This window comes from Aythya marila (assembly GCF_965140915.1).
Source record: "Aythya marila genome assembly, chromosome: 1".
Taxonomy (NCBI): domain Eukaryota; kingdom Metazoa; phylum Chordata; class Aves; order Anseriformes; family Anatidae; genus Aythya; species Aythya marila.
The window spans coordinates 8,826,422-8,850,442 of NC_139042.1; the positions used below are offsets into that span (position 1 = coordinate 8,826,422).

At 37.0% G+C, this 24,021-nt stretch overlaps 1 protein-coding gene across 3 annotated transcripts in view; it reads right to left on the bottom strand.

The window, feature by feature from the left end:
• Positions 1-16,463: 16,463 nt before the first annotated feature.
• Positions 16,464-24,021, bottom strand: part of GRM5 (glutamate metabotropic receptor 5) — a gene marked incomplete at both ends in the record, with an annotated part of 270,563 nt that continues 263,005 nt past the window's right edge. For all 3 annotated transcript variants that reach the window (XM_082775943.1, XM_082775942.1, XM_082775941.1), the window contains one exon: positions 16,464-17,286. In XM_082775943.1, the coding sequence (XP_082632069.1) occupies positions 16,464-17,286 (823 nt within the window). The remainder of the gene's footprint in view (positions 17,287-24,021) is intronic.

Consider the following 24,021-nt stretch of genomic DNA (forward strand, 5'->3'; position numbering starts at 1 on the left):
CATTCACTCACTTCATCCTGCCCACAGTAGGATGGAGGAGAGAATCAGAAAACAAAAGTAAAAACTCATGGGTTGAGATAATTACAATTTAATAGGGCAGAAAAGGAAGGGATAATAATAATAATAATAATAATAATAATAATAATAATAATAATAGTAATAAAGTGATACACGGTGCTATTTCTTACCACCTGCTGACCAGCCAGTCCCCAAGCAGCAGTCACCCTTGCTCTGGCCAAACATCCCATAATTACTGATGATCACGACACTACGTGGTATAGGGCATCCCTTTGGCTAGTCCTTGTTGGCTCCTGGCTGTGTCCCCTTCTAGCTCCTTTTGCACCCCCAAGTACCTCGCTGGCAGGGCAGCACCAGGAGCTGAACAGCCCTTGGCTTAGCCTCAGCATTGCTCTGCAACAACTAAAATATCTGTATGTTACCAGCATTATTCTCATCCTAAATCCAAAACACAGCACCATACCAGCTACTAGGAAGAAATTAACTCTGTCCCAGCCTAAACCAGGACAAAAACGAAGATAGAACCCTCTTTATTTTAAAGAGCTCAGCTTCTAAGCCATGAAACTTCAGCTATTGGTACTATCACTCCTCTGCCTGCTGTGGGTGCAGACATGTCTACCCCAGCATAAACCACACAGGTCAGTTATCAATATCATTTAATCTGTGGCAATGAAAAACATGGCATGATCTATATCTAATTGTTTGCTAAGATCACAGGTCAGTCCTGCGACACTTCTACTAGAATGTAAACTTTCCCTAGGCTAGGTAGCTTAAAACTTTCTCAAATACATCAACACCTTAATGGCACGAGCAGCATGGAACCTTAGTGTTAAAACACAGCCCTACTTTGTGAGAGTGGATATATCACTTTCTTGGTGTGAGTTTTCTGTTTCTCCTTTGACTTTTCTATTTATATTTTAGAGTCTTTGAAGATAAACTGGCTTTTTAAAATATATAAATATATATATAAATATATTATTTTTTTTTTTTTTAAAAAAAGGTCAAGCTGGCTTTCACTATGGTTGTTATCAAAACTGAGCTTGCTTCCTCCTCCATTACCCAGCTGATATAAATCAATACAGTTCTGGTGCATTCAGTGGTACTTTATGCTAGTTACTCTAGTTGCAACCTCAGTCCATTTTTTCCTGTAACCATCATGGATGAGAACAAAGAATATCAATGAAACAGCATTGCTTCCTGTATTTCTCTAGTGGAGAAGGTTTCTTTCTCAGCATCATCTCAGCAGTCTTTTTTTTTTTTTTTTTTTTTTTTTTGCCAGCCCCACTGTGTTGCACTGAGAGCTATTCAGAGAACAGTGGTGTAATCTTTTGTTACACTGGCCTTACTGTAGAGTTATCCCCTGCGAACAGAAGGGTAAGCTAAACAGGTTCCAATGGCACTTGCTACTTGATAACTGCAGAGGCTTAAGTAACAATTTTAGACAAGAAGGAAAGAAAAGGCTCCCTGAATGCTAAATAACTCTGTGTGGTTCGCCACCCACCCACTCTGCTGAAACACAGTCCATTAACTCGGTATGGCTGATGTAATTTGAAAAGGGGCACCAGTTCAGAAAGCAGTCTGCATCTGCCAATAATAACTTCACAGATGCTGGGAAAATAAAAAGAAAGCTAAAAAGAAAAACTGTCTACACTATGTTTTGCAGTACATCTAATTCACTCTGAAAACCATCTGATACTTACCAGTGACTTTAAGGAGCAGATGTCTTCTGAGGTGAAGAATTTTCATCATGACACCATGCATGAAACCAATGAGCATGAAGGCTAATGTGCAGTGTTTGTAAAAGTTTGATTTCCTCACTTTGGCTTTGTGCAACATTTATGTGAGACCAAACGAGAGGAAAATAATAAACAAAGACAGATAAACAGTACCTCTGTCAGGATGCAACTATCCATACGTATGTTGGCATTAAGACTAATGTATTTATTCAGTTGTGAAAGGGTGACAGCAGTATTTTCAGTATATTCGAAAAAAATATCAAGCCCTAACCTACGCTCTCCTTAACGAATATTAATATTTCCACCACACACAAGAAGACATAGCATGATGTGTAATTGTAGAAAGGAGTGGGGAAAAGGAGAAAAGGAGATGTAAGAGGGAGGTAAGAGCTGCTTATCAGGAGACAGCTTTTTTTTTTTTTTTTTTTTTTTTTTTTTTTTTTAAAAAAAAAAAAGACTTCAGCTGAATTCCTTAGCCAAGTTTAAATGGCTAGCTTAAGAAATGCATATCGGAAAAACAAAAACAATAACAAAAAAATATGTTTATGGGGCATTCACTGATAATTTTTAGCTGGCTCCAAGCAATCAAGAAGAGCCAAAGTGTTATTGATTTATTGGGGTGAGAGAAGAGAAGATGAATTAAGGATGTTACGCAGGATTTGGGATGAATGAATTCAATTAATTGTTCTGCATAGTCTTCATAGAAGATTTGTAGGAGATCATGGCTACAGTAGCTAGCTCATTAGAGATTTGATTCAAAGACAGAGAGGAGTAGCTGAAACTGAGAATTAGCTGAGCCAGTAATAAGACATAAGAAAGAATTGAACAGGTTGGAATGAACTGTACCACCTCAAAATTTCCTGATAGTTGCAGCCTTCTCTACACTATCACATGTTGTGGGTATTATTTCATTTTTCTATCTCTTGTTTTATAGCTTTTCATTTTCTCCACCCTTATGATGCAAGTTCAAGGAAGAAATAATAGGATTATCTCTGATGTGACAAGACAGTAAAATCCACAGAGCTGACAGCCAGCACCATTCTTGCTCCACCAAAGGGATTTCTGACATTAGAAAGTAGGACTGTACTAGATGGAAGAAAAACTGCTTAAATAACCCTATTTGGAAATAAACCCTCAGGAAGAGCTTTGTGAAGATATTATTCTTCGCAGGCTTTTTTGCAAATACTTTAACCAAGTAGCAGTTGAGATGGGAATTGTAGAAGTGGCAAAGCTAAGGTTCTAGCTGTATGATTTATTGCCCTGGATCAGAATATCTGCCTACACACCCTAGGCTGAATGAAGCTATGCAGAGGGAGTAGAATGGATGAGAGGGTTTCAGACCTTTTAAACTGACCATTAAATTCTTCCTGTAACAGAACCAAACTTGGTCTTTTTACAAGTTATAGAGATAATTAGCTAAATCCTACTGAGTACAAGATGGTTCACAGGGTGTCTTCAGGGTCAGTCTTAAATTATCCACCATGGATTGGCCTTAGGTTTGCTACACTGCATAAAAATCTATCACTGTCTTGTCTTCAATAGGATTTTGCAATGTTAATGATATCAGTGCAAAACAAAATTTTATTATCATTTTTAAAAGTGGAAACACAGCTAATGGAATTAGGAAGGTAGAATTTACATGATATGTTTTATTCATGTTTTTTCCCTAGCCCACATATTGATCTGTTTTACAGTACACCAAAATTCTCTTCCTTTTAACTAACATTAATTTAGAGCCTGTTTTTTCTTCATCTGTTCTCTTTTTAGTTTCTGTTTTGTTTTTATTTTTTTTAGTGTTATTCAATAACGCTAAATTTTTATTTGTTTAAGGGGAATACTAGGGAGAAAGGGATTTGGTTGTTTGGTTTTATTTTGGGTTGTCAAGTACTTCTCAGCTTGCAGACTTACTGTATGTTGGGTGATGCATAACTGACTCTGTATGCTTTAACCTTGTGGCAAAAATGAGGCAAAAGTTGTGTAGTTTAAAATTCAGTGAAGAATATTTAAAATAATACATTTTACCATGCAGTTGCATTGCTCCATCAAGATGAATGCATTCAGGTGATCATGGCCTGCCAACTCACAGTAACCACATGTATCAAGGCCAATAAGTAAGAGATCTCTCAAAGAAATTAACTCATTATATTTTCTATCCTCATTATTGAGGCAAATGCTGTTACTATCACAAAATACTAAAATAATATTAAAATAGTTAATTAATTTTTCTTTTAAAACTCCGTAGCACTTTGTCACAAATGATCCTTTTTTGTTGCTCTACTTCTCATGCAAAGATGTTTATTATGAAAAATCATTCAGATACAGCATAGATACAATTAGTCACTGAAAATGTCAAATTCAATTATTATAGCTAGTATCACAGTGGCTTTGAATATCAGAAAACCTCTTATTGTCACTTGAATCTAAGCTGACAAATATAAAGAAATGTTCAAAGCATGAAACCATGTCATACGAACTGTAATTACATTTGACCTATTCTATGACTTTTGTTTTGAAGTGTGGGTGGAAGAAAAAAAAAATCTTATTTCCTTGTGTAGGTAACATGCTTCACCTGTCAGGTGCTGTGCAATGTGAGATGACATGCTGCAGAAATACAGCGTCAGAGGCATTTATCTGCTCTAGAAGGAAGTTATAGAGAGAAACAGGAAAACAAAGGTGATGAGCAATTAGAATATTTTTACTGCTGTCTACTGATAAAAACCTTACAAATAAAAGTAGTCATTTATTCTGTGTGCAGAAGTGGCATCTTTAGAAAACAGAACGTGTTATGAGAAAGAGGCCCTATTGAAGACAGCTGCTTAAAATGCCACCTTGACCAGTCACATACCAAACTGCCTATTGTAAAGTCATGCAATGTATGTGTAAACTACATGTTTATCACCTAGCCAATGGGTATAGGGAGTTAATTATGGGTATTTAACCTGGTTAAATGCCCTTTTACTATCTGGTATATCCCTTGGAACCATTTTCATCACTGAGGAGAGTGAGATTTAACTTTCTCCCCTGCACTCTCCCCCCCCCAAAAAAATGTTGTTAATAACTCATAATTGAATGTAAATCTGAATAGTGCTGGATTTACTTCTGTCTTTATGCAGAGGAAGGAAAGAATGGTATTTCTATGAACAAGTGTTCTCCAGGAAATTATTCCCTTTCAGCTCTTACCAGGAATGTTACACCTGTTGATGCATATGGGCTGTTACCAGCTCCAACACAAATTGTATTAACAATAAATTTACAACTTAGTCATGGGGTAAGTAATTCTATGTCTGTTTTCCAATTTTTTTAATTATAACTGGGATTTGTTTTTCTGGGTTTTAGTTTAGGTAAAAAATAACCAGCACTGGCAATACTAATGTAAAATTTCCGAAGATTGATTAATATAAAAAAGGCAAGACGTTGTAGGAGATTTCCAATGGAATTCTTTTTTTTTTTTTTTTGTTATAGACAAATTTCTGAGGAAAATTCAAAGAGAAGAAAAACTAGAAAATAAATATTGACAATTACAAAATATAGAGGCTGGGAAAAAATACAGATTAACAAAAGCTACACATTCTCTGACAAACTTCTGCTATGGATTTTTTTAATTACAAACAAATATAGCAAGTATTTGTAAAGTATATTACACTGTCAGTCATTCTGAACACAGCATCAGACTGATCTGTTACATACACATAAGTCTAATTCACACTCATCATCAGTATTTTTAGTGAAATTATTCAACGCTTATAGTGCTGTAACCTATTTCTTTACCTTGTTTGGTAAAACATATGTGGTGTTTTGCTTCTTTCAGCTGACTGCATATTGCCTCTCAGCCAGTGTTGACTCATCGCTTATATCTTGTCTGTTTTGAAGGCAACCATTATCAGTGCAGTATCAGATGATAAAATATCTTCTGTCAGTTATCATGTTGTGAATTTGTTGCCTGCTTGGGGTAGTGAAAGGACAATGAAGAAATTAGAAACTCACTATCCCATGGGCTGTCATCAGCAGATAACTGCAAAATAATAGAGCAAAGGTAATTCCTATCCTTTCATGTAATCCATCACAGTAGATTTGCCCTTTTCTATCCAATCCTATATATTTTCTGCTCTTTCCTTTGGCATTCAGCCTGTTTTAACAAAGCTACAGGCAAATAAAATTTTGCTGCATGGTACAAGAAATGTGCACTCTCTTGGACTAAATTCAAGCTGTTCTTGCCAGTTGAGCTTCCCTTTATTTTTGTGGGTATTTACCACAGATGGGACTTCTCTGCAATCATGTTCAGCTATGGATTTTCATCTACATTTTTTTTTTTTTTTTTTAACTCAGTGGAGACACATGCATCTTGTTAAAATCAGGCTATCATTTTGCTTTCCCCCAGCCTCAACAGATGCTGCTTGGTGTTGGAGCAGCAGTGCAACCAAAAAACCTGGTATTTTGTAACCAAATGAACTCCTCATTCCAAGCTTCCCAGGGCCACTTGGACAGCAGCAGAGATAAACTGCAAGTGGCACAAGCCAAGGCACTCTCTCATATTGCTTTAAGATGGAGCTTGGTGGAGTCTGCTGTTTGGCTGAATGTTTTCTGACATTTGGTATTCACATACGGGTTATACTTGCCAACCTTGTCTTCCCAAAGAATGTGGCAAGTCTTTGAGTTTCCAACTTCAGTGCACAAACTTAATAACAGATTTTTCTATGGCCGTTACCTAACTATCCAGCATCTTTCTGGACAGGATATTACAAAGAAAAAGACTCTGAGGAGGAAATGGAACAAATTAATCTGGGAGGAAATATTGGTGTCTCACACAGTTTATAGCTCTTGGCAGGATTTCCATATTACACTGTCACGGAAATCCACTGACCTTGTTAAGATCATTCAGTGGTTTTTCTCCCACTCTTTAATGCTCTCCCATCCACAGCCTGGCAATGTGGTATTTAGCACTTTTGACTGGTCTACCTTCAGGTGGGCCTCCAGTGTTGTGTTGGCCCCTTTAGTTCCTTTCTGAATTCATAATCTAAAGACTACATTTCTAGTAATATCTCAGAAAATATTTCTGATACATTTTATTTCTGATTCTTATACTGAATTTTTGGTTTTGGTGTCCTCTTTTTTTTTTTTTTTTTTTTTCTTTGGTCAATTTGTTTCAGTATTCCATATGCTACATTTAGTCTTTCTACATAGACAAAGAACATCTCTTTCTCTTATTTTACCTTGCTGGCATTTTATTTGTACCCTTGAATTGGAACCATAATTTGTGAACACTGTGTAGTGGTTTTCGTCCTCAGAAGTCACTTGTGTCCTTTCAGTTCTAAACTGAGATTCTCAGAAGTGCATACCCTTTTTCCACCTTCCTCTCCATATTCAACAGTGATGTATCTAAACCATTGCATGTGAGTCTAAAGTGAATCTTAAGCTGACATTCAACTGACATCCTTGTTGTTTTAATACTTATTTTAAATATGTTCATAATTGAAGCTCTGGACCAACCTGAATAGTGGCTCAGCTTGAATGTACTTAATAGAGAAGATCCAAGTCCTGGAAGTTGCTTTCTTTTGGACCAAGCTTCGGCCTGCAGTGTGTATAACACGCCACATATATTTCTGACTAGTATTCAAACATTCCTTACTAAACAGGCACAACTCTGAAGTCTCCCTCCTTTTACACACACATATATAGAGAGAGAAAGAGATAACATATGTGATAAAACCCAGTCAACATTTGTCAGAGTAGATTTTAGCTTACTATTTTAGTTTACTAATCTTTGGGAAAGAGTTAAATATGATAAGTTATGAGAAGGAAAGTTTCTAGTACCCTGTTGCAGAAATCACACTGAACAATCATGTTAGCTGCTTTGTGTTAGCTAAAAAATATTGAATAAATTGTGAGACTTAGCTTACAAACAAATAAAAGCAGATGTTGGTTTTAAGTTGAACATCCCTGAAAGAAATAGTAAATAAATCACAGAGGTCTTCATATATGTGAAAGCAACCTAGTTAATTCTTTTTCTATAACAAATGGTTTATGCATTCCAGTGTAGGTTGGCCTTAAACACCTACAAGTGGAAAACAAGTTATTAAACAGCCCTGAGGAGACACAAAGACAGATTGTATTAAAATTCCAGCCTGATTCCCAAGGTCCATCCTTGTTGTGAGCAGAAGGTGGATGGGAGAAGGAAAGAAGCTACTATAGTAATACATGCATTAGTTCATCTAAGCAGGGTCAAGGGAAGCCATGAACTTTCTTTCTTATTCTTAAGGGACACTTTACTTATTGCTGCTTAATAACCTAACTAGATAGCTGAAATAATGTGTGTGATTAGGAGTGGCATTTTAGAAAACAACCCTCCACGTTCAAAATGATGTATTGTTGTTATTGTTGTTGTTATTATTATGATTATTATCATTAATACTGCTAATAATTTTAGTAGGAACAATAGCAGTGCTGTCTTCTGGTATCAGATGACATTTATAGACCAAACATGAAAGAAAGATTAAAATCCAGACAGAGAAAATAGACACAAACCTTTTCAAGAAAATGACCCAAAGTGCTCAGCACAAAAAGTGCTATAATATTTCTGAAGGCATAAGCTGGAATCTTACCCCTCTCCTCCTATGTAAACTCTAATTTGTGATTAAACCTGGGATGTTTTATTAGTTTATGAAGGTCAGAATGTATTGATAGTAGAAATTCATAAAAAACACAGTTGAGAGAAGGGAATGCAGATGGCAAAAACTATTTTTTTTTTTCAAACAAAAATTATCCAAGATGTGCTCCTGCATATATTCTTAAAACAAACAAACAAATAAATAAATAAATATTCTGCAACATTGTGCTTTAGTGAAGCAAGCTAGTGCATGTTGTTGCCAAAATCTTTGTCTCCAAAGTGCAGTATTGTACTGTTTCTTTTGCTAAAACATTCTTCACCTAAAGCAGTGTGTTTCACTGCACTGAAAGTACTTTGAGGTTTGAACTGTTAGGCAGTTCAAAGACACAATGTGAATTTACATTATTTTTAGCTGGAGATGCTTACTTCCACTTTCTTTCCACTTTGACATGAAATTCTTCCCCTTAATTCTTCTACAGCAAATAAAAAACATCATCAGGCTCTCTGGAAATGTATTTAGAAAATAATATGTATGATGTTTTTTATCTGAGGGCTGAAGTTTACATTCTGTTGCTTTATTGTATGCAGTGCAATTATTCCAGATGCATGACAGTCTAAGACCAGATTGTGGAATGACATGGAGAGATTTCTAAAGAGGAATTTTATTGTTGTTGTTTTTCCTTTAGCAGGGAATGTCCATCAAAATCCATTGGCTGGAAACAGAAGGAAGACAGATTTGAAGTAAGTCATTGATTTGTAGTGGCAAGAACAGCAGACCACTATAAACCAAAGTAGTAAAGGATATAGAAATTTTTCTCTGATGTTCTGTTTGTAATTCAGGATATGATGTGATACTGCAATTGTAGGAGTAATGTGGTTTCTTACAACAACTACAGAATTAATGTTTTCATGTAGGAATTCTGACTGAACAGCTTTTTGTGTGTGTCTTATTCTAGACTAAATTATTTTACTACTTCCTCCTGACATGACAATCTATGTATACCTCATCAATTATACTGTGTTTATTTTGAAAGAGAATAGGATCTAATTATATTAGAACATTATGTAACTATTATTGTAAAGTTAATCCTTTAGAAGTACAGAAAACAAGAAATATTACTTAAGAATTTGTGTTTATGCACACCTGGTTTGCAGGAAAATGCATTGAAAACATAGCTGTAAGCATTTCAAAGGAAAAAAAAAAATCAAAATTTAAGTCATATCACAGGATTTTTTTAATACTGTTCAAAAAGTACCTGACTCTACATAAACACCAATTATAACATGATGTAGACAATCGAGAAACAGGCAAATGTGGTTTTCAATGCTAAAATAAATTACATTTGTACAGGTATAAAGCAAAACCAAAGCTGATAAAAATGTTAAATTTTATGAAAAATCATTTTCAGTTCACATCAAAATAATAACTTTACATTCTCTAGTTTTAATAGTATAAGCAGCAACAACATAAAAAAAGAACAAACGCTCACAGAATGTTTGAAACCAGTTGTTCATAAGTTATTAGCAAATTAAAAAATAATAATAATAATTACAAGCACTTGTAGCCCACACAAATCTTTTAGAATTGGCACCATCTCTCTAAAACATCTATATTCTATATAGATTTCTAACTACAAATACCACCAGCAGCTGCCATATAATCCTATTAGTACATGTAATATACATAGTATATTTGTTCCCATTTGGCAGATCAGAGTGACTTAATGATTATTGTTTGTTTGAACTGTCATTACTCAGATAAGACAAAACCAGCCACATACACCAATTCATCATCTAGATGAATTTTTTTACTTACCTTTATGCTTCACTGGTCTGTATCTTTTTCCCTATTCACAGTATAAAATTGTAAGTGGCAATTGCAGAGGTTTCAACAGAGGTTATAATAATAAGCTATAGCAAAATAAGTAAATTCAGATAATTCAGATGAAGTATTTAATATGTTCAGTGCACACTGAAATGGGTAGCAGAGGAATGATTTTGTTGCTCATGGAGAGTATTGACTTCCTTTCATAAGATTCATGAAACTGCAGGAAAACTGTGACCTGTTTCTTATTTTGGGGATTATTATCTCACATCCCATAACAGATTTGTGATAACAGATACAATTTTGACAGATACAATTTTCCCACTGGGATACCTGTTAGAGTAGCAATGCTTAAGAAGAATAGTGGGAAGGTGCTGTTCACCAAGCCTAGTAAGTTGGTTTGAGAATGAGCCTAATAAAATACATCTGCTGCTTGGTTCAAAAGACAGTGGGAAGAACAAACTGTGTTTTTTGTTCTCTGCTCCAGCAAATAGCCAAGATTTAGACTTGGCTCATGACTATCAATCATAGATTTTCTTTACATGGATATAAATCTGGAGTGATTCCATTGACCTCAAAAGTTTAAGGGCCAGTGCCAGCAAAGGACTTCAGCACTTAAAGTTATGCAATATAATACCCATTTTTTTATTGTATCTGGTTCTAGTGTGGAGGCCAGAACCCTTTGTTAAAAGTCTATGCTTACTGTGAAATTCATAAGAAGAACTTGGTGCCAAAGAAAACAATGCAACAAAGAAAGAGATGTTTGAGATGAATCTACACAAGCCATATCAAAATGCAATGTACATAAAATACCCATTTCTGCAGATGGGTATAGTTTTTGTTAAGACATGGGTTGCCTTTGTAAAAGGTGGCTGGAGGAAAATCAAATGAGCTCTTTGTTTTTTTTGTTATTGTTCTTTCTCTTTCTTTCTTCTTTTTCTTTTCTGCAGTTTTAGAGAAGAAACAGGAACCCCAAGTTTAATTCCTTCACCCATCAAAGAAGATTCAGACTCTCTCTTCACATGGAGAGGGCTCAGAACTCCAGGTGGAAGACAAGATGGTTGCAGACACAGAGGTAAAGAAGGGTATATCCCCCCTTCCTGTCACTAAAGCACTTTGCAGGGAAGATTTAAGTAATTTTTGAGCCAATATATAGCTCAGAAAAAAATGTTGGCTTCACTTTTTTGAGTTAAAATACTCACCCAGTCCCTGCTTCCAAGATTTTAAAAGTATTTTTTATTAAATGGTCATACTATCCCTAACGATACCAATTGTTCTATCAGCATGCAGAGTAACTCTTCTTTTTCTACTTTGTAACTCTTGAATGTGTTTCTCTAATGCGAAGTTACCTCAGTGAGATGAACAGAGGGTGCCCTGACACAGAGTCATTAGAGCACTTTCCTACCAGCGGGGAGACTTCAATCATCTCTGACAATGGCAGGGTCTCAATTTTGGTCTCTCACCTTCTGCCTGAGTGCTCTAATCTCAAGACTATTAAACAGCAGCATGACCACATTCACAACCTTAAAACAAAGGAAGATTTCTTCTTTATAGGGATTATAATCCTGTAGACATATGTTCTGTAAACTCTGTATAATTACTCATGGGATATACAGAAATCTAAATTCAGGTACCACTATTTTCTAGATCCCTAATGGATTTTCCATTGAGTTAGATTCAAAGACCTTTAGATGTGTCAAGATGAGGGCAGTTCTGACAATATACAGAGATGCAATGCTAGATGCCTGAGTGAGGTGGCAGCTGATCAGGGGTTTTAAAATTGAGTCTTGAAGGTAGGTATTAAATTTCACTGAAATCCTAACTTTAGGCACCAAAGTCCTGTCAGCCCAGTAATTGGACCCAATATTTTCAGTATGCTGTCTGTCCCTTTCATGTTTCTTTCCTCTCACTTCATAAATGAATTATTAAGCAAAACAGCAAAGCTGCTCTCTTTCCTCTGCAGAATTTACACCCACAGCTCTGTTTTTCTGGTTTTGTCCCCTCTAAAGAAAACATTCCCAAGTGAACTCTACTATCACCCAGAGTCTGAATCATAGATTGTCCCTCCCATTTAGTCTTTTTGGAGATTAGACATTCTCCCAGCTTTGATCACAATGTTTTCCTTTTGCAAATCCAGCAACTGAATAAACTTCCAAACAAGCTAACTTTTTATTATTATTATTATTATTATTATTATTATTATTATTACCAGTTAATTTTTAATTAACATTTAACTTTTAATTCATTTTTGTAGCTGGAAATCAAAGGAAAAAAAACATATCACTTTGTGATCAATCAGACTTCCACGATGCATCAGCAAGTGCTTTGCGGACTATGATCTAAGAATCTCTGGTCTAAGATATGTGTATGAGTCTAGGGATCAAACGTTCAGATAGAAGTACAAGGAAGGACATCTCCAAAGTTAATGCAATTATTCTTCAGAGCCAATTGAAAAATATAGATCTTCTTTAGTATTGCTAATATTTCTTCCCGACTGGCCTGCTAGACTGATTCACATATATTTCAGAATCATAACTTCCAAAGATGGTTACACCTTCAATCTTCAGGGTTGGCATCAAGCACAAAAGAAACAAATGATTTTCTGAGGTTCCTGTGGTCAAGAATGACAATAGTTTCAACTTCTTTAATTCCCTTTCTGGCAGCAGCACTAAAATGGAAGGCAATTTCAAGCCATTCATCTGGTACTTACACATTCTTTCATTCTTTAGTTACACTGGAAAGTGTTCATGATTGTAACCTTTACTTTAATACTTTAATGGATGAAAAACCTTAAACGAGAGTGGCATACAAACATCATAATGAAATCATATTGTCTGTCACTCATAATTTTCTTCTTTCTTGTATTAAACCCACCGGTTTCTTTCATAGGAGTTTTCAGTCTTGCAATCATGTTCAATACATGATTGTTATCTTCTTCCTCCACAAATTTTTCCCCCTTTGGCGAAATCCAAACATTTTTAAAGTAAAGTTGTCACATTCCAGTGTGTAAAATTAAAATTCATTCTGACTTCTTTATAAGAAGAAGCTAATGCTGACCTAACAGTCATTAAGTATAGACTGATAACAGAGGTACTATTACAGCAGGGTCCGTCCTGGGTTCCTTGTGCAATTAAAATTTCTGCTCTGGCTGATAAATATACAAAAGATACAGAACTCTTCCCAAAAATGAGAGTAAGCAAGTGTTTGAAATTTGGTAGTGTAACACTAGGGTTCTAGCCTCTGAAAATACGCACTCAGACATTAGATTGTTTTGTATGTGTGCATATATATACATATGCACACATACATGCATAAATATATCTTCTTGGCATTACAGACAAAAGTTGTCAAGAATCTCTGAGCAATAGCTATGGCCAGGATTGTGCAGAATTGCAATTTGTTAGCATAAGAGGTATATTTATGCTGTGTCATGGTTTGACAGCTTCTATTTCTCATTCCTTTTTACTAATTTTATTTTATTTTTTATTTTTATTTTTTACATCTCTCTGTATAATCCTTATTTCCACTGTTCATTATTTCACAGTGCAGTGAAACCCACTTATTTCCATTTAGCAGGATAAGTGTCTACCAACAAAGGAGAACACTTCAGAAATTAGGATCTTTAAGGTTAGGTAAAGTTCAGGCTGAAGAAAGATGTAGTAAGGACATTAGTGAACAGCTTAAAGTATAAGATAATGTGTACAATTAGAATCCCTTTGAAATTCACATTAATTATCTCATCACAGTCCACATATATATAAAAAAAATATATATATAGCACTGATGGGAAACATACATTATCATATGAATCTGCCATGAACAACATTTAAGTGGTCTAGACTCCCTATATGAGAATGTTTGGCTGATTGGGCATGCCCTTTCCTTGAATGTGAGTTGTAACCTATGAAACTGCTTTCTCCTAAAGATGTGGGCAGCTAGCAAATGGTGAGACATGCTAGTACTCTGAACCAGGAGGGCAAAAGCAAGCTCTGGTTTGGAAACTACACAGCTGCACAGAACTGATTCTGTGTTAATCACTTGTGCAAGGAAAAGAGAATAAGGTAAGGAACAAGGACCTACAATCATAACTTGTATCTACCTGACTTCCAGAATAGAGCTGGGTTGTGACCTGCTGGTTCATGCTATAGGCAAAGCTAGAAAGTGACTGTACCTGGCAAAATAAACATGCTCATACACTAGATATTGGATAACACTGCCTTGTGCAGGATGTACAGAATCCTTAAGGTATGTCTTTGAGCTGTTAGCCTGATTCATTCATCTAGTCTTTTTTTTTAATGTTGTTGAGAAGTAAATTGGAATGCAACACATAATGGTGAAACTAACTTTAAAAGGAACAGAAAATGTTTGTTGCTAAAGTATGTGAATGTGCTTTTTTATCTTCTTCTTTTTTTTTTTTTTTTTTTTTTTGGTATCAAATATTTCAAATATTTGTGGTGTTTTTTTTTTTTTTTTTTTTTTTTACTTTGGGGAGAGAAAATGTGTATGAATTTTGATTTATATTTTTGAAGAAATAAATTCTAAATATTTTGAAAAGAAACAAAGAAGCCTTATTTAAAGGCTTCTTTCCATGAAACTGTCTTCTGTATAAGGCTGTATCAACTCAACTATGAACTGGAGAACATTACTCACCACTTCATACTATCCTTAATTAAAATAAAACCCATAAAAGTTTGGCACCTGAGAACAGTTGTGTCATGGAGTAATGTCATGAAGCCAATACAGTGTGCGTTTAGGGCCTGACTTACCAGTTCTGCTTAACTACACGTAACAAAAATTATTTAGCTTCTATTCAAACTTTAAATCCCTTTCCTGCCTTTATCAAAAAAGTGTCATGACAGTATGAAGTGCACTAAACTGTACTACCTTCATATAGGAAAAAATAGGACTCTGTTCATTCATACCTCATTAGGTCTTTTCTTCTTTAACCTTTACTCTGTATTGCTTTGAAAGTCTTTTTTTTTTTTTTTAATATTTTTTATTTTATTTTTGTCACAGTTCATAGCTGCAAGGCATCAGCAGCTAAATAAAGTTAAAACTGTTGCTTACTAAAGAGTAGCTAAACCACCTCTAAGCAGATTTTGACACAGGCTTTTCTCTGCATATAAATTATGATTATGACAACATTTCCACTGGCAGTTAACATTCATCATAATCCATATTGGTCTCTTAGAATTCTGTCATTCAAAAGATGGAGAAAATCCTTAGAGTGTTTACCTGTTCCTTACAAGCAAAGACTATGGGAGCCCGAATGAGTGTTTTAACTGGCAATGTTAGCACAAGAACGTCCGTAAAAATGTATTAATTTCAGTAGGGAGTGCAGCTATAATATAGCTTGGTAATGCTGCTAGAAAGAGAATATTCACCACAACAACTTGCCCTGATAAGGGAATTACAAAACAGTACTCCAGAAAATATTTTTTGCTACTTCGTTATTAGTTGGCAACATGGTGAAATAGTCAGGAAATCTTCCTTGGGTTCTGTTGCTGTGAAGGTGAATCCAATGTTAACAAAATGATTTTTTTCAATACTGATAGAAGAGAATTTCATAAACAAACGTGTAGTTGAGAAGTCACTTGTAAAGCCCTCCATATTGCAGTCACTCACTGCAAAGCTTCAGCTTAGTGTTATCCACATATAACGTATCACAAACACAATATGCTTCAGCAAAATGCTTGGTAGTTATTGAACATACATTACTGCTTTTTGAGATCTTCATAGAAAAAAAAAAAAAAAAAGAAAGAAGGAAAGAATGATAGGTTGGTCCCAGATTTGAGTCTTTGAGTCTATTAGAAAATGTACATTCAATGTTTGGTCTTCTATTCTTGATAAAAGATCAAGGTTCACTTCTGGGTAAGGAATCAGAGTAAACAAACAAACCTTTGTACAGTTGTTTACAATCTAATTTCCCCCCTTTCCCATATATATTGTACACACAGTTCATTGTAATACTAAAGCAAAGCACTTGGTATGTAACTGATTTAACAGACTCCTTATAAGCCCTCAAAAATAGATTCAGTGTTTCTGAAAAGCCCATGTTTTTTTAAGGCCACGATAATCTGCCAAGAGTCATTTTGTCTTTAAAACAGCATCATTAATCTGATGTTTCCACTTATCAAGTAACTCCATTTCTTCCTCTCTGTTTCTCAGAAGATGACCCAACGCCTCTCACTCTGAGTAAACACTGGAGATCTTGAAGGCTCGACTTGTCCCTCACTACTTGCTTGTAGTCATTGAGATCCAACATTTTCTTGAACTACATTCACAGCGAAGAAGAACTTTGAGTATAATCTCTGATGAGGAGGGTGTCATACTTTGGGGAGGATGGGATACAGAGAGCTGATTCAGAAACTGGAGAGCTGGGAGATGCACTTCCAGAATCAATGGAGTCTCTAAAAGGAGAAGGAGGAGTTAAAGCTACCAACTCCTCAAGGTCTTGCTTTGCTGATGGGGTCTCTGAGGTGCCTTCTTTGACACTGCCGTTTGAAGGTTTCCTGGCTGACTGTGAAGCGCCGTTGACTTCAATGGAAGGAAGTGGCTGGATCTCTGCAAATGTGGTCATCGTTGTAGGGAGCTGGATTTCCCGTGGAATCAGGTATGAAGAGCAGAGAGGAGTGGCCACCATTGTCCCTGGAGTGGCTGTTGAAAGCATCATAGAGTTCAGCTCACTGATATTGGCTGTAAAACGAGTAACCACACTACTGATCTGCTCCATGAGGGAGCCTTGAGAGGAGCTACTTCGCTGAGGAGGCTCTGACTGGAAAGTAGGGACATCATCTTCTGTTCGGCTAACAGAAGCAGTTCTGTGGCTCACGGTGCTGACAGGTGAGGGAGTCTGTGGTCTGTACTGAGCTGGGTATTGCTCTTCTGCTTCTGAAACATCATAAAGTGTTTTGGCACTGGACTCAGGAAATGTAGCACTGCTACTGTGTCGGCTACTATCTGTGCTTTTTGAGAAAGGCTTGATCACTGCAGTTTGATTGGGGTTCTCTTTTTTGTTGATGTGGATTGATAGCCTCTGCCAAAGGTGTGCTCCTCTGCTGCTTTTCTCATTCTGGGCCCAGGAAACTGATTTCCCATTAGAGCTGTAAACAGAAATGGGATATGGTAACTTGCATCAAAGTTAAAAGTATAATCAATGTACCTATACCATGGATATGTGTTATCCCAGAGTTCACGTTTATTATAAAGCTGACTGTAATTTCATCTCTCCATATCCATATCTATAAAATACCTATCTAAATCTAGATCTATATTTATATCTACCTACATCTACATTTATCTATATCTAAATTATATCTATATCATGTATATCATCTATATCTATATGCATATATACCTATCTATATCTATATTTAATCTATCTATATATAATCTATATCTATATCACCTATATCTATATCTATCTATGTCTACGTATTGTGATATATTTAAATCTATTATTTATACCTATGTGTTCTGGAAAAAATAACAGAGTGGGCCAGCTTATTGCACAGGCCACTTGTGCATCAAGCTACTCTGTGCTAGCTCATGGCCACTGCTGACCCCTCTGATGCTACCCCTGGGGCGTGGTTGGTGCCTGTCCTGGTGGAAGGAGCAGCTTGGTGGTTTTTCTTCTGTTGGATTGGTGTTGTGAAGGGCGACTGTGGGACTGAGGGCTGCATGGAAGAGTGAGGAAAAGGTAAATGCTTGAAGGGAATAAGCAGGAGACTTGGATTGGCTTGGCTGCAGGGAACAGTTAAGTACACTAGCCAGGGAGCATTCAGTAGTAAGGAGCTTGGTGTAGGGTGCTGACCATGGCTTGTGGTATGGGGCAAGGGTTATAGATTTGGATATGGAGAAGTGTAGTCTGTTATGGCTGGGAGCAAATCTGTTTACAAGACTGGAATTACTGGACTGATACTCAGAAAGTGGCTATACCGGTTGTGTGTGGAGAAATGTTTCTGGTGGCTGACCTCTTCTTGGTAAAAATACTTGGTAGGTTAGCCACCACTAGTTTAAAGAAGCTAATTTTTTAATTGCAGATAATGTCTTTCAAGAACGAAATGATGGACTATCAAGGTATATGCGTAGTTTCTCATGGTGGCCTGAATTTGGAGACAACAATAAACATTTTACTGTACACTCCTCCAAAATGAGTCCTGTTAGAGTCACTTCTCTGCAGATCCCATCATGATCTGGTTTTCATCAAAGTTGCTTATTTTTCTGGTCTTCCTGCTTAAGGCAACATCTCATGGAGCAAAGCCAGCTATGGTGCATATAAAAACACACTATGCAATAATTCCTTTCCTTTTACTTCATCCTTAGACAGAAGAGCTATTGCTTATGCATACATTGACCTATAGATTTTGGGATTAAGAAAGACCATTAACAATATCTCAGCTGAAACAGACAATGACTCTGAAATGATGTCAACAGGGAAAACATAGTCTCCACATACAGATAAATGTGATCTATATATATGATGCAATAGAACTTTAAACAATTCACTTTGGTTTCTAGAACATTTGCAACAGCCATTTAGGATTTTTGGAAATATGAGCAAATTGGAGACCCTGTTGAAGTGTCACAAATTTGTTGTTCGTTTATTTGCTTTTTTAGCCTGAAATAGATATACTCAGACATGATAGCCTGCAGTGAAACAGTTTGCAAGACACAGTTTACTAAACACAAATGACTTTATACCAGCTTTCATGTGGAGGCACTATCAGTATAATAACTCTTCCAGGCATCTAAGAAAAAGGTTGTGTGCTGACAGAAAACAAAATCCTCTTGTAGGTTCACATCCATGACTGCATTATATGGAATTACTATGGGTCATGTAACACAACATACGCCAACAGCTTTCCCCTTCAAAAGCAGCATGACAAAGTCCAGCAGACAAACACAATGTAAAACAGGGGATATTTTAAGACAGGCTAGACTGGGAGATAATCTGTATGAGTATATCAGGGCTCACCATTTTATTGCAGTCCTCACTAGGCTGTTCTCCAGAACTTGTAAATGACTATTATGCACCTACCTCCAAAATGCCAGATTGAACATCTGATGGCTTGCAGCTTGCTCTAATGATACACCCTTTGCTGTACCTCAATCAGAACAAGCAGAAAAAGCAAAATCTAACCTGTAGCACTAATCGCTTCAACTCTTTGCATCTCTGTCGATGTGATTCTGAGCTGAACAGGAGCTTGTGCTAATGTCCTTCAGAGAGAAACCATCGCCTCTTGAGGATTGTGTGATTCTCTCATTAGCACAGATACCCAGCAGGTGCACAGAGCCATTGTTTCTTCATGGCTTCTTGGTCATGCTGAGTCCTGAGCTCGGTGATAGTTCAGTGCCAGCAGCAGGACTCAAATTTAGATACTTTGGGAGGGAAAATCTTGACACTATTTCTGTTATGATGATGATAATGGGACTTCCCCCCAACTTGTGCCAAATTTGAGCTGGACCAGGAGATTGTGTCACCCAGCACTCTTAATCTTGATCTAACAATATGACAGAGCCTAGTTCCAGTCCTGGGTGTCCTACCTGAGGTCTCTTAACTCCTGATGAGCACAGAGCTCAGAAGAGTTTGTGACAGATCTGCCTGCCACAGGGACAATATAAATACTATTAACATGGAGAATTTGCCAATACAGATAGAAACACTTGCCCAAGGAAAGCTGTGCTTTGTCTGTACACCACTTACCACAAGCACAATACTCTAGCACACCTCCATGATTGACATTGGCTCAGTAAGGAAGTTCAAACCCTATGGATATAAGCATGTAACTAAACACTAAAAGCACGTAGACATTTTCAGTTGAATGAAGATCAGATTGTAAGAGGCTGCGAAGGTACCATATTACTCCCTCCCTGGTCAGGAGACATTTGTTAAGGAGGACGTGTGATATGAGGCTGAGGAGCCTGAGGAAAGAAAAATGATGAAATCTGGGGATGCATCCAGCTAGCAGTTAAATATTCAGTGGAACAGCTGTTACCGACCCCCTAAATCCCAGTTTGATTTTAGGTCAGTCTTGACTGATGCACTCACTTAAAGGCTTTGTGCTGTGCCCAGATATAATCATGCCGTGTGTGTGGCCCTAATGGATACCCTGGGGCCCTAAAGGAAACCCAGAGGCTGTTTGGTATAAATTTCATTAAAATTTTTGTGGTTAAAAGTATAAATGTATCGTTCCATTTATCATGTTGCACCTACTTACTGCAAAATCAGCACCTGACCAAGATGTGCAATCACTTGTCATCTGTATGAAAGCAACAACATTTCTTTTCAGGAGGTATGAGGCTGGGTTAGGGGTAAATTTTAGGGGTGGAATTTTAAGATCTTGCTCTAACTGTATACTGTTACTCTGTCAAGTTAACTGAAAACCACCACAATGCACACAACTTAGAGAAATAAAGATACAGCAAGGACATAGATTCCAATGTCTCCTAATGTAATATCACAACCAATTGTTTACATTTATTATGACCAACTGTTCCATATTCCTTTCAGTGACTGGAAATTTTAGGTCAGTTAATTGTTTAGAGTTTTCTTTCAAAGAGATTTTGGCTCTCTCAGTTGATAACAACAGAATTACACTTTTGTGCTCCCTAATAATTCTACTAAGTCCATCTGAATACAGGTTATGTTTCTTTTTTCTGCTCTTCCCTTTCCACTGGCACAGTCCACTGACTGGAGCAGAGCAAAGTACAGGTCATGTCTGGAGATGAGCAAACTCCAATTAGTGACATAATTTCCAAACCAAAATGTTAGCAAGATATATATATACGTATATATTAAAGTCTTTTGCATGGCACATTTTTTTCACTGCTTTCACTATGGTTAGTTAGTCTCAGTTTTATGTACAATAGGGATGTCCTCAGAACCAGTCACACTAATTATTTTTTCTGTCTCTTTACTAAAAGCTGCTTTGACTTTGATAGCTAGTTTTCTTCCCAGTCTTCTATACATAACACATGCACAAGAAATGAAAGTGGTATAAATGAGAGAGGTTTTGAAGTCTCTGATATTTCAGATATTTTCCCTATGGCTGCCTACTTCTTAACAGAATAAGAGTACCGTTTCTTATTTATATATTCCCTTACTTAAACTTTTTAGAATCATATAAGTTTTGTCTTTAGGACTTCGCTCTGTAGTCATAAGGTGTATTAACTGCTGTTCATATACTTAGGTGGTAGGAAAAAAAATCCCTTCCATTACATATCTTTTTCTCTTCTTTTCTTTTCTTTTCTTTTCTTTTCTTTTCTTTTCTTTTCTTTTCTTTTCTTTTCTTTTCTTTTCTTTTCTTTTCTTTTCTTTTCTTTTCTTTTCTTTTCTTTTCTTTTCCTTTCACATCCAAAATAGATCACTTTTCCCTGGTTTTGGTTGATATAGCAGTTTTGTTTCAGATTTTTTGCTCTGTGTTATGATTCTCTATGAAACAGTGCATACCTCTGCCACCAGGGTTAGCTGATTAGCCAGCTACCATTCAAGCAACTGTGATTTGTGAAGTCCTTCAAAATACAGAAGAAATGGAAATCAGGAAGTGGAACTGACAGTCACAGCAGCTGAAACCCCTTGTATTTTAGCAAGTGTGCCATTCTCATTAATCTCCTAAAGCTGCTAAAATTAATTCTGATAAAATGTGCCTAGTTACTAGCATTGGGACAGTTACTGAAACCATGTTTAACTTGAAAATAAGTCACTTATACTCTTGTTAATAAGTTTAAATGAAATAGTCAAATAAGTTTAAAATTATGGAATTTAGTATTTTCTTAGAAAGCTTAGAATGCATAGCTACATACTTAGTATTTATATTTAGAAGGGAGAACTGGTAGCAATGGACTTGATTCTATGACTTTATGATTCTATGACATGGAGAAGGTGGAGGTACCCAACGTGTTCCTTGCCTCAGTCTTCACTGACAGTCAGGTTTCTCATGTCTCTCATTTCCCTGAACCTCTAGGCAAGGGCTGGAGTAGCAAAGTCCCTCCCACTGTAAGTGAAGAGGAGGTTTGAGACCGTCTGATGAAGGTGAACAAGTATGAATCTATGTGGCCTGAAGTCATGCAACCCAGGATCCTGAGGGAACTGGCTGATGAAGTTGCCAAACCTCTCTTCTTCATATTTGAAAAGTCCTTGGAATCAGGTGAAGTCCACAGTGACTGGAAAAAGGGAAACATTACTCCCATTTCATGAGGAGTAGAAAGGAGGACCTGGGGAATGACAGACTAGTAATCCTCACCACTGTGCCTGGGAAGATCATGGAATAGATCCTCCTGGAAGCAGTGCCAAGGCACATGCAGGACAAGAAGGTGATCCAGCAGCCAACACGTCTTCAACAAGGGAAAATCATGCCTGACCAATCTAGTGGCCCTCTACAGTGGAGTGACTTCATCAATCAACAAGGGAAGACTGACTGATATTATCTACCTGGATTTCTGTAAGGCTTTTGACACGGCCCCACATGACTTCCTGATCTCCAAATTGGAGAGAGAGAGATTTGAAAGGTGAACCATTCAGTGGATAAAGAGTTGGCTTGAAGGTTGCACCCAGAGAGTGGTGGTCAATGGCTCTATGTCCAAGTGGAGGCTGGTGATGAGTGGTGTCCCTCAGAAGGCTGTCTTGGGACCAGTACTGTACCTTTATCAATGACTTAGTGGGATCAAGTTCACACTCATCAAGTTTGCAGATTACACCAAGCTGAGTGGTGTGGTTGATACAACAGAAGGAAGGAATACCATCCAAAGGGACCTGGACAAACTTGAGAAGTGGGCCCATGTAAACCTGATGAGGTTCAACAAGTCAAAGTGTAAGGTGCTGCAATCAAAGTGTAAGGTTGAGGCAATCCCAGCTGTGAGTACAGTCTAGAAGAACTCATTGAGAGCAGGACTTGGGGATTCTGGTAGATGAAAAGCTTGACATGAGTCAGCAGTGTGCGCTTGCAGCCCAGAAGGCCAACAGTATACTGGGCTGCATCAAAAGCAATGTGGCCAGCAGAGAGAATTAGGGGATTGTCCCCCTCTACTTTACCCTTGTGATGTCCTACTTGGAGTGCTGCATTCAGGTCTGGGGCCACCAGAACCAGAAGGATCTAGATATGTTAGAACAGGCCCAGAGGAGGACCATGAAGTTAATTAGAGGGCTGGAACACCTCTCCTATGAAGAAAGGCTGAGAGAGGTGAGGCTGTTCAGCCTGAAGAAAAGAAGGCTCTGGGGTGACCTCATTGAAGAATTTCAATGTTTAAAGGAGGGTTATAAAAAGATGGTGAGCAAACTTTCTCTTGGGCAGACAATGACAGGACAAGGGAGAATGCTTTTAAATGAAAAGAAGGGAGATTTAGATTAGAGGTTAGGAGGAAATTCTTCTTGCAGAGGGTGGTGAGGCACTGGCACATGTGGTTGCACAAGCCGTGGTTGCCCCATCCCTGGAAGTGTTCAAGGCCAGGCTGGATGGGGCTTTGAGCAACCTGGTCTGGTGGGAGATGTCCATGTCCATGGCAGGGGGTTGGAACTGGGTGGTCTTTAAGGCCCCTTCCAACCTGAGCCATTCTACTTTTCACCTGTGAAAACTGGAATACAAGGGGGATCAGTGGAGTTTAAAATAAAAAATTAAGAGAAGTTTTGTACTCTATCATGTAAAAATATTAGTATCTGATTCCAGATTTGAAATGATAGATCTGAAAAAAGAAGGTGGAAAAAAATAAAGGAGAACTTTATGATCAGTAAGGAACCTCTGTTGACATGAATACAATAAGAATTAAAATTATTTAATTTATAAGTCCAGGGGTGAAAGTTCATGTTTCAGAACATTCATTGGTCTATTTTATTTTATTTT